Source organism: Gallus gallus, chromosome 17 (assembly GCF_016699485.2).
Source record: "Gallus gallus isolate bGalGal1 chromosome 17, bGalGal1.mat.broiler.GRCg7b, whole genome shotgun sequence".
In the NCBI taxonomy this organism is placed as follows: Eukaryota; Metazoa; Chordata; class Aves; order Galliformes; family Phasianidae; genus Gallus; species Gallus gallus.
Window position 1 is genome coordinate 5,346,455 of NC_052548.1, and position 12,591 is coordinate 5,359,045.

The 12,591-nt window shown below is 50.6% G+C and overlaps 1 protein-coding gene across 5 annotated transcripts in view; it reads left to right on the forward strand.

Annotated features, from left to right (window-relative positions):
• The window catches only part of COL27A1 (collagen type XXVII alpha 1 chain), a 127,492-nt gene that overhangs the window by 11,240 nt on the left and 103,661 nt on the right, over positions 1-12,591 (forward strand). For all 5 annotated transcript variants that reach the window (XM_025141346.3, XM_025141347.3, XM_040649277.2 and 2 more), the window contains 2 exons: positions 2,281-3,716; positions 11,250-11,303. In XM_025141346.3, coding sequence (XP_024997114.2) covers positions 2,281-3,716; positions 11,250-11,303 — 1,490 coding nt within the window. The remainder of the gene's footprint in view (positions 1-2,280; positions 3,717-11,249; positions 11,304-12,591) is intronic.

The window sequence follows — 12,591 nt, forward strand, 5'->3', positions numbered from 1 at the left end:
CATCCTTTATGTCTTCACAGAGCAGCTACCAAGCAAATAGCACTCAGACCGTGAAGCGTTTCTGCCCAGTGGAGACGCACCACAGTCTGTCTCTGGGACAGAACCTAAAAATACACACAGAAGTTGGAAGCTGGTGTCTAGCTCCCAGTTTGAGCAGTAAACTTATTTCCTTAGGGCTGAATCCTGGTGTCTTTGAAGTCTGTGGCAGGGGTCCCACTGGAGTTTGCGAGAGCCAGGCTTTGGCCTTTCCCATTTCATGGACTCTTGAAATGATCCAGCTTGAAGGCATGGCTGCTATTCCTCCCTTCGGTGCACAGGCTTCACCTTTGCTGTGCTGAGGGACAAACCCTGTAGAGCAACACTGCAGAGAAGCAGTGGGGGGACCAAGGATTTCTCACTAGGATGGAAGCAGGATTGTTATTAACTCCTGAGCTGTGCACTACATTATCCCCTCTGCACGGAGTGGGGAAATTTCCACCCCCCTTGCACATCTGACACGTCTTCTCCAGGATAGTCTGCTAGAAAATGAGTTCAGCTGCCTTGTAAAAGGGAGGTGGGAATAAAGCCATTCTCAGACAAAATAAATATTGATTGACTAGTTCTTACGTACAGAAATAGCCATTGTTTTTGCCAAAGTCAAAGAACAGAGGTTTTCTCGCTATTCTCCTGCTTTCCTGGCCAGAGACATTACAGGCCTCAGACTGGCTTCAGTCTACATCCCCTCTGGCCAAAACTGAGGATCTCTTCCTAGTGCTGGTTCTCCAAATATTGAGAATTGTGCTGAATATTTAATAGCTGAGGGTGAAGGCGGCCAAGTTCCGAGGCCCCTCTAGAAAAGCAGCTGGCTTTTTTCTTTGGACAACCTTTGATTTGCCTTTTCTTTTCCTATGGGAAAGCTGTGAGTCCATGGTGTTAACTGATGCGCAGCTATGATTGGCACTGCTGCATTTCTGATTATTCAGTTCTTACCTTGAGAGATCAGGATTTGGATTAGGCAGTCCAAGCAAGCAACTTGCTTTGTTTCCCCACTTAAAGATGGAGCTAAATGGTCATTGAGTAACGGGCATTGCATTTGGGCAGGGAAGAGGGAAGGAAATACAGGCGTCCTATTTTCTTTTCAACAGTGGTAACACCATGTTCGTCACTCTAGCCTTACACTGATGTGTCTTTACCATGCAGTTAACATCCCTTGTTAGACTAAAAGTTGGAGTTGCAATAAGAGAACAGGTTTTCAGGCACATGGAGCCCTTTTTTCAGGTCTGGGCACATTTACCTTTGCAGTTCTTCTCACATAGACCTGAGGATCTTCCTCAGTGAAGTAGTTCGGCTGAAGTTGCAGCCAGCTGGCTCCAGGCTGTGTTGCTGTTGCCTGCTAATCTGCTTTGGACTCCAGGCTGTGTGACTTCTGTTAGACTTCAGGGCCAGAAACCAGAGGACTCTGCTTGCACGTCCTCCACAGGCTTCTCCCAGCATCAGTGGACAGAGATGGATGCTGTGGGCAGCGAGCATCCTGTCTTCTCTTGAGCAATGCGCCCAGCAAATCCCACCTGTTCAATGGCAGTCACAACTAGTTTTTCAGCTTTCCACAATCCAAGCCTGATTCCTCCAACTTACCGAAATAATGTAAGGCTGTAAGATGATCCGCTGGGAAAAAAGCACTGCTGTTGTGAACCTGAAGAAGTTCAGTGAAATGTAGGTGCAATTTTTTCATGCTGGGAGGCACTTTTGCTTCCCAAAACTCCCCAGAGTCTCTAAGATCAAAAGCTGCTGCTTACTGATCTGTAGAGAGACAGATAGAAGGATTTTGCTCCCTTTGACAGCTCTGTTCCTTGCCTTCTGGGGGTATAACATTTTGCAATCCCCGCTCAGTCTGTTGTTCAAATTCCTTTCCCGCTGTGTGGTCAGTACTCAGAACTGCATCTCAGGGAAGTGGAGTATTGGTGCTTGGTGGGAAGTTGCCTTGCCATGAGCTCAGCTCCCTCCAGAACATCTGGAGCTGGTCTCTGGTGGGACAGGACACCTCGCCAGATCCACCGTGAAGCTGATGCGTTTTGGCAATTGCCGATGACTGAGTTGAACGTGCACTTGCTTTTCACTCTGTGCAGGAGAAAGAGCTACGTGTGCTCAACTTTGAATACGTGGGTGTGTCTTTGTCAGAGGATGGTAGAGGTTTCTTCTAACCCGTTGCACTTTTGCACGGACTGGTTTGATAGCCATCTCGCATCGATCCAGCCCATGCGTTCCTCACCAACTCATGCTTTCTTGTTGCTTCCCTTTCAGATGTGGATGTTCTTCAGAGGCTGGGCCTGGGAGGGAGAAGGCCATCGAGTGGATTGTCCTCATCACATGCCATTCCTCAAGGGGTCATTCCTCTCAAATCAGGGGTTATCTTTACTCAGCGAGCACGCGTCGAAGCACCCATCAGCACCATCTTCCCCACAGGCTCCAGCACTGACCTGCTCCTAGTGCTGAGCCTGTGCTCCCACCGCAACAACAATGCTTTCCTCTTTGCAGTCAAGAGCAAAAAGAAAAAACTGCAGCTGGGGGTTCAGTTTGTGCCTGGGAAGATAATAGTGTACGTGGGCCACAAGCGCTCTGTATATTTTGATTACAATGTTCACGATGGCCAGTGGCACAATATGGCCATCAATATCCGTGGCCAGACAGTCACTTTATTTACTTCTTGTGGGAAGCACAGAGTACATGCGGATTTGCATTTTAAAAAGGACGAGGCATTGGATCCACATGGATCTTTCCTCTTTGGGAAGATGAACCATCACTCCGTGCAGTTTGAAGGAGCCATCTGCCAGTTCGATATTTATCCTTCCGCCAAGGCAGCTCATCATTACTGTAAATACCTGAAAAAACAGTGCAGGCAAGCAGACACCTACCGGCCAAACCTGCCCCCACTCATCCCCATCCTGCCCAGGGATCCCAGTGCGTCCCCGAGTACTCCACAGCATATGGAGCCCTTGCTTCAGGGTCTGAAAAACTTGACCACTGCCTCCCCATCCTTGGCGCTTGGCAGGGTCACCGCACCCCTCAAGACTCGGGGTTCAGGTGCTACAACTGTTGCCTTGGTCTCGTCCCAGCCGCCGCTGCCAAGACAGACAACCAAAGCCACAAAGGTTACAGTGGCCCCATCTCCCGCTCCATCGAGTGCTGGGACGCAGCCGCCCACCCGTTCGCTGCCTCGGGGGACGGTGACGACCCTCAGGGTGTCTCGGCCCACTTCCAGCACACACACGGAGAAAACTCCCCTGCCTGGTGCCAAAAAGGCCCTGCCAGCAAGCCCGAGCCCTGCCACGGCCAGCAGGAAAGAGACCAAGCAAGAGACCAAAAAGAAGATCAACCAAATACCAACCACCAAGTCCTCTGAAGCACCCAGTACTGTAAAGCCTACCAGGAGGAGGGCTGACAACGCAACCAGCAGCATCCACTTTGTCACCCTGAAGCAAACCCCACAGACCCCAACCACCGGGCCCCTTCCAAAGAAGCACCTGCCAACCCCCACCAGGAAAGGGGATCCTGGCAATGTCCCTCTGGTGTACACCAAACCGCCCCTGGGGGCTGCCCGTCCTGTCTCCAGAGCCCAGGCCTTCAACCTCACCACCCCAGCTGCGACCGATGGCTATCAGATCTTTGACCCCCTTGGGCCCACTCCATTTCCATTTTTACTGGGATACCCAGGAGTGAAAGGAGACAGAGGACCTCAGGTAAGCTTGAGCACTTCATGACTCTTCAAAGGCCCAGCTCAGCTGGGTTGGCATTTCCAGAAAAGCAAATACCAACATTGATTCAAACCCCTTTCTCTATTTGTTTTGTGCAATGGGTTTTTTGTTTGTTCGTTTGTTTTGTTTTTCATTTATTCCTTAAAACACCCCAAGATCTTCCTCTATGAATTTAACTACGGCATTCCACGTGCAGTAACTGCTCTCAGGGTGTGTGTGTCTTGGCCATGACGAGCATACACACATTTTGTAATGCTAAAAGCAGTCAGGCCACACTAATTATCTGCTAACATGTTTTTTTTAATGTAAGAATGCAAACAGAATCTTTAATCTGGCCAACGTTCAGGAGGATTTGGTGTTCCAACCCAAGCCTTTTGCTGTAATATATATGTGAGAGAGGGGCTGTACATGTATAAGTTTCTCCCAGACGGAGACTTCGGTTGCCAAGTTCCAGCCTAGAGCAAATTTTTACAGCTGACTTCTTAAAATAGTGAAAGAAGGGTATACAACGGAAAATCTGAGACAAGCTCCAGGAACACAATCAACAGCACTTGTGACTGCAGATGTGCTGCTCGCTGTTGCAACCCCTAAAATGCAAGGGCTGTGTTTTGCTGAGCCCCCGGTGTTTTGCTCATCTTCACGTCCTGCCTCTCGCTTTTCAAAGCAACGTGTTGGTGCTCTCTGGTAGTTTTGGGGGGAGTTACTGAGGGCTGTGCTTCATTCTGAGGTTCCCGGCTGTGGGAGAGGTGAAGGATGCCCAGCTGCGCCGGCACATCCCTGCTGTAGTCATTTGGAGGCGTTTGGTAAAATCCCTGAGTAGGCAGAATGAGCTTCCGCGGATTGATCTGTGGGCAGCGTTTCGCGGAGAGGCATTTCAGGCATAATTCCAAGAACAGAAGTTCAGCAACCCGTGAACTTCACTTAAAACACTCCTTACCTGCAATGGGTACATCTGCGTGGCCCGGTGCTGAGCCCAGAGAAGCCTTGGGCTGCTCTGTGCTGAGGGTGACCGGGCTCCGAGTCCCCACGTCCCCCTGCAATTGAAAGAGCGAATTATTGAACTGGAGTGGAAAATCCCTCTCAGCTTGTGAATCATAGCAAAGAAACTGATTCAGGCTGTGAGGACTGAGGGAAGAGATGGCAACGTTTTTCCATCTGGTCCGAGAACTGCAGTCCTGAATTGAGGGAAAGGAGAACATCTTGAGGCTCTGCCTGGCCCCATCCTCTCCAACTGCTGGAAACAAAGTCAGCACTTAGGGAGGAAAGGTTATGGCTGGAGCTGGCTGCTGTGACTCATCGGGGATCTCTGTACAATGGTTCCTTGAATGTCTCTGACGTGGGAACAGAAAAGGGAGAAAAGAGCAGAATGGGGCTGACACACTGAGAAATGCAGCACTCTGATGGCCAGACAAGCGTGTTGGGAGGGAGTGCTGATAAATGCTCCGTGCTTGAGTAATGGCCTGGCAGCAACCTGGTGCTCGGGCAGACACTCTGGTGAGGTCAGGGCAGGTCTCCGGGCTGGTTGTGGTGCTGCATGCAATGGCTGGGATGTGATGCATGGAGCACAAAGTGGGGAGGGCAGGAGGGTTTGTTCTTTGCCTGGCTGTGTTGCCTGACACAAGGTCTCTTCAAGAACCAATATCCCACTATGGGCAGAGAAAGGCATATGGAAAATCTTTCCAGCAAGGGTTGGGACCACCGTGGCTCAGATGTCTGCGTAGAGGCATTCCTGGGCTCCCCGTCTTACCAAGAGAGGAGAAAGGACCGTCCTTCATCCTGATCATCCCAACATGAGGATGTGACTGACAGCCCGATGACTCAGGCGCTGTGGTCTCTGTGCTTCTTCTGAGCGGTACCAAAAATAACTGTGGTGTAACCTCAGCCATGCAGAGGGGCCCCTTCCCCGCAGCTGAGGGAGGTGTCTGTGTGGTTAGAGGAGTGCAGTCAGGAGGGTGAAGGGATGCATTTACCTCGAATCAAAAGGCAGCACCGCCTGCGGGTTCATCTGTCCTAGAAGACCACCACGGGCTGCACAACAGGAAGCGCTGACACTGCCTCACATGCAGAGCATTAATGCTTCAGGAATGTTGGGTTTACTGGGAGGGAGGATAATATGCTCTTAAAAAAGAAAAATTGCTTGGGAACCATTAATAACCACAAGCATTTGGGATCTCTGTTGTGAATTTCTTCTGGAGAGGAGGGGGAAACAGCAAAAAGAGCCCCCCAAGTGCCATGGTAGGTCAGTACCTGGGCACTGCTTGGGGCTGGCCAGCATCCCCAGCACATGGCTGAGAGCAGCTAGGGCAGCCACAACAGGAAGATGATGTTTAATGTTGAGTTTGAGGGCCAGCATCTTTGAGATGCTCAGGGATGCCCTCTCAAGGATAGGTATTTGGAGTCTTTCAATGGATGGGGAAGTGTTGCTTGCTGGGGAGGGAACTGTGCGTGCTGGAGCTTTGCTGCAGGGCATAGGGTGCTGCAGCCCTCCGCCTTCCCCATCAGCAGGGATGTGTGCCATGTGCATGTCATAGAGCTGCAGCAAAGCCTTGCCGTGGCACAGCTGGGTTGCAGAGTGCTCAGGCAAGCACACTTATCATCCAGCCCTGCACACAGCAGCATAATCATCCAGTTTCTGTCTGGGTCGCAGGGTCCGAATGCTGGTGGCAGCAGCCCAGACAGAGGTGTGGCAAGGCTTTGGCAGGCAGCACCATTGCAAAGGCAGATGTTTCTGAGCCCATCCCAAGTCTAGACTGCTCCAGCTGCCATCTTCCACATGAGTGGTTTGTTTTGGAGCACGGCTCCTTTTGCAGGGAAGTGATCCTTGCCAATGCAATCAGCATTCAGGAGAGAGAGAGAGGTGAATGGGAACACTGATCAGATATGAAGGGCCTATTTCCAGTCCTCCTTGTACCAGAAAAGGCTGCTCCAGCTGACAGTCTTTGATAAATTAGGAACACACAATGCGTTTGAATGTCTCCTAATGAATGAGTCATGTTTTCTCTTGAAAGGAAGAAATAGCATGCTTTGTATAATACATGGGAAAAGTCTGAGCTTCACTCGTGCCATTGGATCATAGTTTTTTGCTAATTTAACCAGAATTATCCTCAAAGGGAAAAAATCTTGTAGGCAAATGACTAAGCATCAGAGAGCTCTATTTGCATAAGATGAGATTCATTTTGAAGAGCAGTTGAGAGTGTAGTTGAGACAGATGTGCAGCACAGGGTGCAGAGATGTATCCTATAAACACATATGTAGGTATTTCGTCAGCCTCTAGGAACAGAAAGTGAGGGATGGAGGATGGGATCCCTTTATTTCTTCATACCCCTTTAGACTTCCGTGCAGGACCTGGGGCTGCCCAAGACTGACTTTCTCATGCAGAGACTGAGAAAGTCATCAAACTGCCATGCTAATATTTGTCTGTGTGCAGAGCTGCCACACAATTTGGAATCCAGCTGCGGACAAAACTTCTCTGCAATAGCTGTTGTACAAACCCAGAATACACATCTGTCCCTCTTCCAGAAGTCATGTTAGAGGAGTGGCTTTCCGCCAACATCTCGGTTTGTGCCAGGATTTTGAGGGTTTGGGTCTTCTCTCCTCCTCTGCACAGCGCTGGGAAGGGCAGAGAGACGTGGAGGGGTTGGTGTGTCCTTTGGGGTGAGTTCTTCTCATCTTCCATTCTCCTGAGCAGGGAGAATCTAATGCTGGTGCTGCCCCTGAAGTCATTCAGTCCCTCTGTGCCGCTGCTCTCCGGATGGGCAATACTAAATAATGGATTTGTGGCAGAGAACTGATGGAAGAAACGCACCTTGTCTTCCTCCAGGAGGAAAGCAGGGCAGGTTCTCTATCTGCAGGGGTAAAAAACATCCCTGCTGATGGTGCTAGCATGGGGAGAAGCTTTTGATGCATTTTCTGAAGTCACTTTTAAGGTGACTTTTACCACGTGCATTAGCAGTTGAGAGGGAATAACGTTCATCCTTCCATCTCCTGTCTGCACACAGCAGCACGCCCTCCTGTGACGTGCAGCCAGTTATGGGATGTGCAGGGGGCAGAGTGTGAGGGGCACGAGTACAGTGGGGAGACCCTAAAACCCAGACATGTCCATCTCTCAGCGTGTGCTGGAATGTGGCTGAATCACGTCCTGGGCAGTCATCAGCTATTTGCTGCTAGGCTGAGTCCCTGCCCCTGGGGGAGCAATTACAGAAATAGTTTGCAACCTGAGTGATACGAATCCGAAACCATTCAAAAGGAAGAGAGTCATTTCCCACACCGCCAGCGCCGATTCCTGTACCGATTATAATTCACTTGAAGCCTTCCCCGGACAGGTTCAGCCTTGCTCAGGTTCTGAGATCTGAAGGCAGCTCTGCTCCCAGGGGTGTTGCTGCGGGCAGGGGAAGCCATGGGGGGGGGAGGGGAGGGAAGGGGGCCGTGATGTGGGAAAGGCAGAGGGATGAGCTGAGCTGATCTCAGCAGCAGGAGGAAGCGGTGAGATTCCTCTTGTCCTCAGGGTCCGATGCATTTCACTTTCAGACAACCTAGCTTAATTTTCCATGTGCAGCTTGAAGCTCCAGAAGCTACGGAAAGCATCCGTTTCGCACCAGCAAGTTTCCCAGCAGCAGCTTAGAATAAATCCCATAATCATTTGGTGGGATCAGCCATCATCGCCAACGCTACCGTGGGAAACCGAGAAGGGTTAAACTTTCATGTGGCCGCCACGAGCTGATCGCGGAGCTGTCGGGGCTGGTTCACAGCCCTGCTGTTTGGCTTGAGAAGAGAGAGGATCTGCTTTTGCCACGTTTCTCCTTGATCTCCGGGTTTGCTTGGTGTGATAACAGGGTGTGTGTGTGTTCTCCGCCGTCAGCTTGCAGCGAGGAGCAGGAGAGAAGCCAGAGACAAGAAGCAAAGTGCTGGAGGAGGCCGTCAGCCCTGCTGGTCCCACGGGGCATCCATGCAAGGGGAGGGCAGAAGCGATATCTTCCTCCAGCTGCCAGGAAAAGGAAACCCTCCTGCCCCTCGGAGAGCTTTCCACTGCTCACAATGGGTTTCCCCAGGGATGCTGGAAGGGGTTACAGCGGAAAGGTCCGCCCAGGCTCTGCGTGGTTTGTTTAACTCTTCCCTGCATCCCCGCGTGCAGGGCGAGGGGGCAGATGCTGCGATGAGTGTAGGGACACTGCAGGCATTGGAATCGTAGAATCATTAAGTTCAACCTTACATAAAGATCTGTAAGATCATCCAGTCCAACCGTCCAGCTGCCACCAATGCTGCCCATCCCTCAGTGCCACACCTGCCCTTTCCTTAAGCACCTCCATGGATGGCGCCTCCACCTCTCCCCGGGCAGCCTGTGCCACTGCCCCTCTGCTTTCTGCAAAGAGATTCCTCCTAATACCCAACCTGCAGGCAGGCTCTAGAGGCGTGCTGCGCTGATAGATGTCTCTCACTTCTCACGTCTCAGACCTTTACGTTTTAAGTGGGACAGCATCCATGGTCTGTAAGTAGCTGGGCCCTGCTCCAGCCTTATTCTTCTCTGGCTGCCTCTGCGGATGTGCATTTTTCTCCGTGTGTATTTCAGCACTGCTCTTTCCAGTTGTCTGACGTGGGCCTCTTGTCTGAAAGCCGGAGCTGGATGACATGGGTGTGCATGGGGCACGAGGCAGAGGAGGGATGAGTCACTGGGAAGGCACGGTGCGTGTCCCATCCAACCCAGCTCCCAAGGAGCCATGTGAGAAGCAGGAGTGTGGCCTCGTTTCATGTTTCACAGCAACTACACGTGTTCATCCGGCTACCTCTGCCGTCCCCACCATGCCGTGCTTATTTATTTGTGGACGTGCCCTTGCCCTATGCATACTGACCACCGTATTGTGATGCCTTTTGGCTACTTGGATGGAGCCCTGGGCAGTGCTGGCTGGCGAACAGCTCACGGCAGGGGATGGGGTTGGAACTGGATGATCTTTAGGGTCCCTCCCAACCCAAGCCGTTCTGTGATTCCGTAATGCTGCAATACTTATCCCACAGCCACCTTCTCCCTCTTGTTTTCACAAAAGGAGAAAAAAGGTTGAAGGAGAGGCAGTAAATTAAACCAAAGCGGCAGGGATTCCTGAATTACGTACTGTTTTCTATACGCCTTTCCCTCACTCCGTATCCCCACTGCAGTGCAGGTATCAGCTCTCTCCTTTGTTTGCGTCAGCTTCAGCTCATTCTGAACAGTGCATGTTTTTGGAGGACGTTTTGACTCACGTGGCCAAGTGCAATTGCAGCTGCTGTGAGCAGGAAGGTGGAGGAGGTCCCCTCCTGTCTGGTGGTACTTGAGAAATGTGGTTCTCAGGCAGTTGCATCTTCTCCTTTACGTCCCCCTTTGGGGGTACAGAGGAATGGTTGCTGATGGAGATGAGGTTAAGGACTTGAATTAATCTTTGGTAAACTCCATTAAAACTGCAGCTGCCTCAGTTGCACTGGGTGCATGTTTTGATAGTTATCTTCCTAACTAAAAGGGCACAGGGATGCTTTTTAAATAAAAGTTTGGATTCTAGAGAGCAATTACTTAAGACTTAAAAAAAGGAAAGAAAGCACAACTGTCTATTGGCACAGCTGTATAATTGTGTTATGCACGGGAGCCTGGGCTGGCACAATGGCAGAATAAAATGACGTGTGTGTTGCTAAAATGAGGGTCAGCTGTATTGGTGAGGGTTGTTGATACAAGGACTGGTAGCACCGTGTTGGCCAGCAGCAAACAGCTTGCAGAGGGGTCAGATCAAGTGGTCCGGGCTACAGAGAGTGGAAATCCCCAGGGCAGGGAGCAGTGTTGGGTGGGAGCAGTGAGCAGTGCAGCAGCCAAAGTGCAGCCCTGTGCACCTCAGTGTGGGGAATTTCCAATTCTGTGCTGTGTGGGCTCTTACACCTTTAAAACAACCATTTCCTTGTTAGCTGTACTGCTGGTAGACGTAGATTCAGAAAGAAATGCTCTGATTCATTTGACGTCCTATCAAATTAGTAGCACAGAGAGACTGGACCTGGGCTTTGCATACTCTCCCACGTGGCTTTTTCCCACAGGGACAAGGTTTGGATGGATGTCTCTTATCAGAATTAGGTTCAGGCAAGCTTTCTCTGTTTGAAGTCTTGGTATGCAGTAATGTATAGTGTGCCGTGCTCACCGTGGTGCTAACACGTGGCTGCTGGTGGGTGCTGGCACGTAGCAGGGAGCTCTGAAGCTGGAGGCAGTTGTGTTACCCCTGTGGTACAGCACAGGTCTGGGAAATGGAGTGTGAAGCACTGCTGAGCTTACAGGAACGCAGTGCGTGGCGGAAAGATGTGAACACTCTGCTCTCTGCAAACAGATCCTTCTGCAGGTGGTGCTGTGCGCAGCTTGCAGGCCTTTGTAGCAATAGCAGAAGTTGAAGGGGAGTTCTGGCCGTGCTGTTATAATTTGCCCACGTTGCCTGGTCTATCCAAACGGGTCTCCTTGAAACACTCAGGAGAACCACCCTGCTGTGGAACAATCTGTAACGTTTGTTTTTATTTTCCTAGGGTCCACCAGGTCTGCCGGGCTTACCAGGACCACCAGGCAAGAGAGGTTCCCGAGTAAGTGCTTTAAGAACTTCTCCCCATCTGTACCTATTGCCACCCGTCCTGCTGCTCCAAGGGCCATTGCGTGCTCCTGTGGCTGAGCAGTGATTGCCACAAGACCCACCATTGAGGTCTGTCCTTCCTCCTTTCTCTCCTTCCCTGTTAAAGATTCCAAGAAGGCACCTTGTGATCTGCAGCCTCTCCAAGCTAAGATTTTACAGCAGCAAAGGCTGGGGATGAATGTTTTAAGATGGCTGTCAGAAGGATGAGCTCTGCCTGTCTCATTTTGTTTCCAGTAGGCAGCATGCCCTACTCATACAGTCAACCACTGGCACTGTTTTCATGGTAGCAAGGTGCTGTCCCACAGGGTGCAGTTATGGAGCCTGGGTCCTGAGCACGGAGCTGATGTGGGTTGGGAATCAGCAGATATAGGTCCTTTATATATATAGGAGCCTTATATATGTTCATATATATATGAACACTTAAATATATATATGTATGTATTCAGGCTGCTGTGTTTTATGGACAAGATAATGTGTTCCACATCAGAGATGTTCTTTGGTGAAATACCAGCACAACTGGTTACACAGCTCCAATGTGTGCCAGTACCTAAGCAGCAACCACATCAGCACGTTGCCTGGACTTTGTCTTTACCAGCAGGTCCCCATGAAGGCTGCAGGGTTGTCCTTATCCCAGCCCCAACCCCAAGCAGCTGTTTGGTGTTACTTCTGGCAGTCCTGTGGTGTGCAAACCAGGCTCCACGTCCGGAGGCCCAGCTGTGTGAATGACCAACTTTCACCTCTACCTCCGAATTCCACCATCTGCCAAAACTGCAGTTTTCCTAGGAGAAAAAAAAAAGCGTTGTGGAAAACCATGTCACAACTTGGCATTGCTCCCCATCCTATATTTAAGACAATCCCCTGAAAGACAATAAGCAACAGAGGATCTCTGAGTGCAGCCCCTGCCAGAGGTGCTGAGAATCAGCCCAGGGAAGAGTTCCCAGTTAGGAAGCGCTCACACAGCTGAGCCTGGCTTGGCTCAGGCTGCTGCATAGAGGCTGTGCTAATTTTGGGAGGGGGCAAAAGGGTCACCCTGTAAATGTCTGGCCTGGAGCACTGAAGACAGTACTGCTCTGTGCGTGAGTTGTTTTGACTTTGCAGCGTGTTTCTAGTATTTTTTTTTTTCTTGTGGTTCTTTAGGGTTTAAGGACTTAACTGCAAGGAAAAGGACCTGCCAGAAACTAAGACAGGCTTAGGGGAATTCTTGCATCTTTTGCTTTTGTTGTGCATGAGTCACTTCAAAA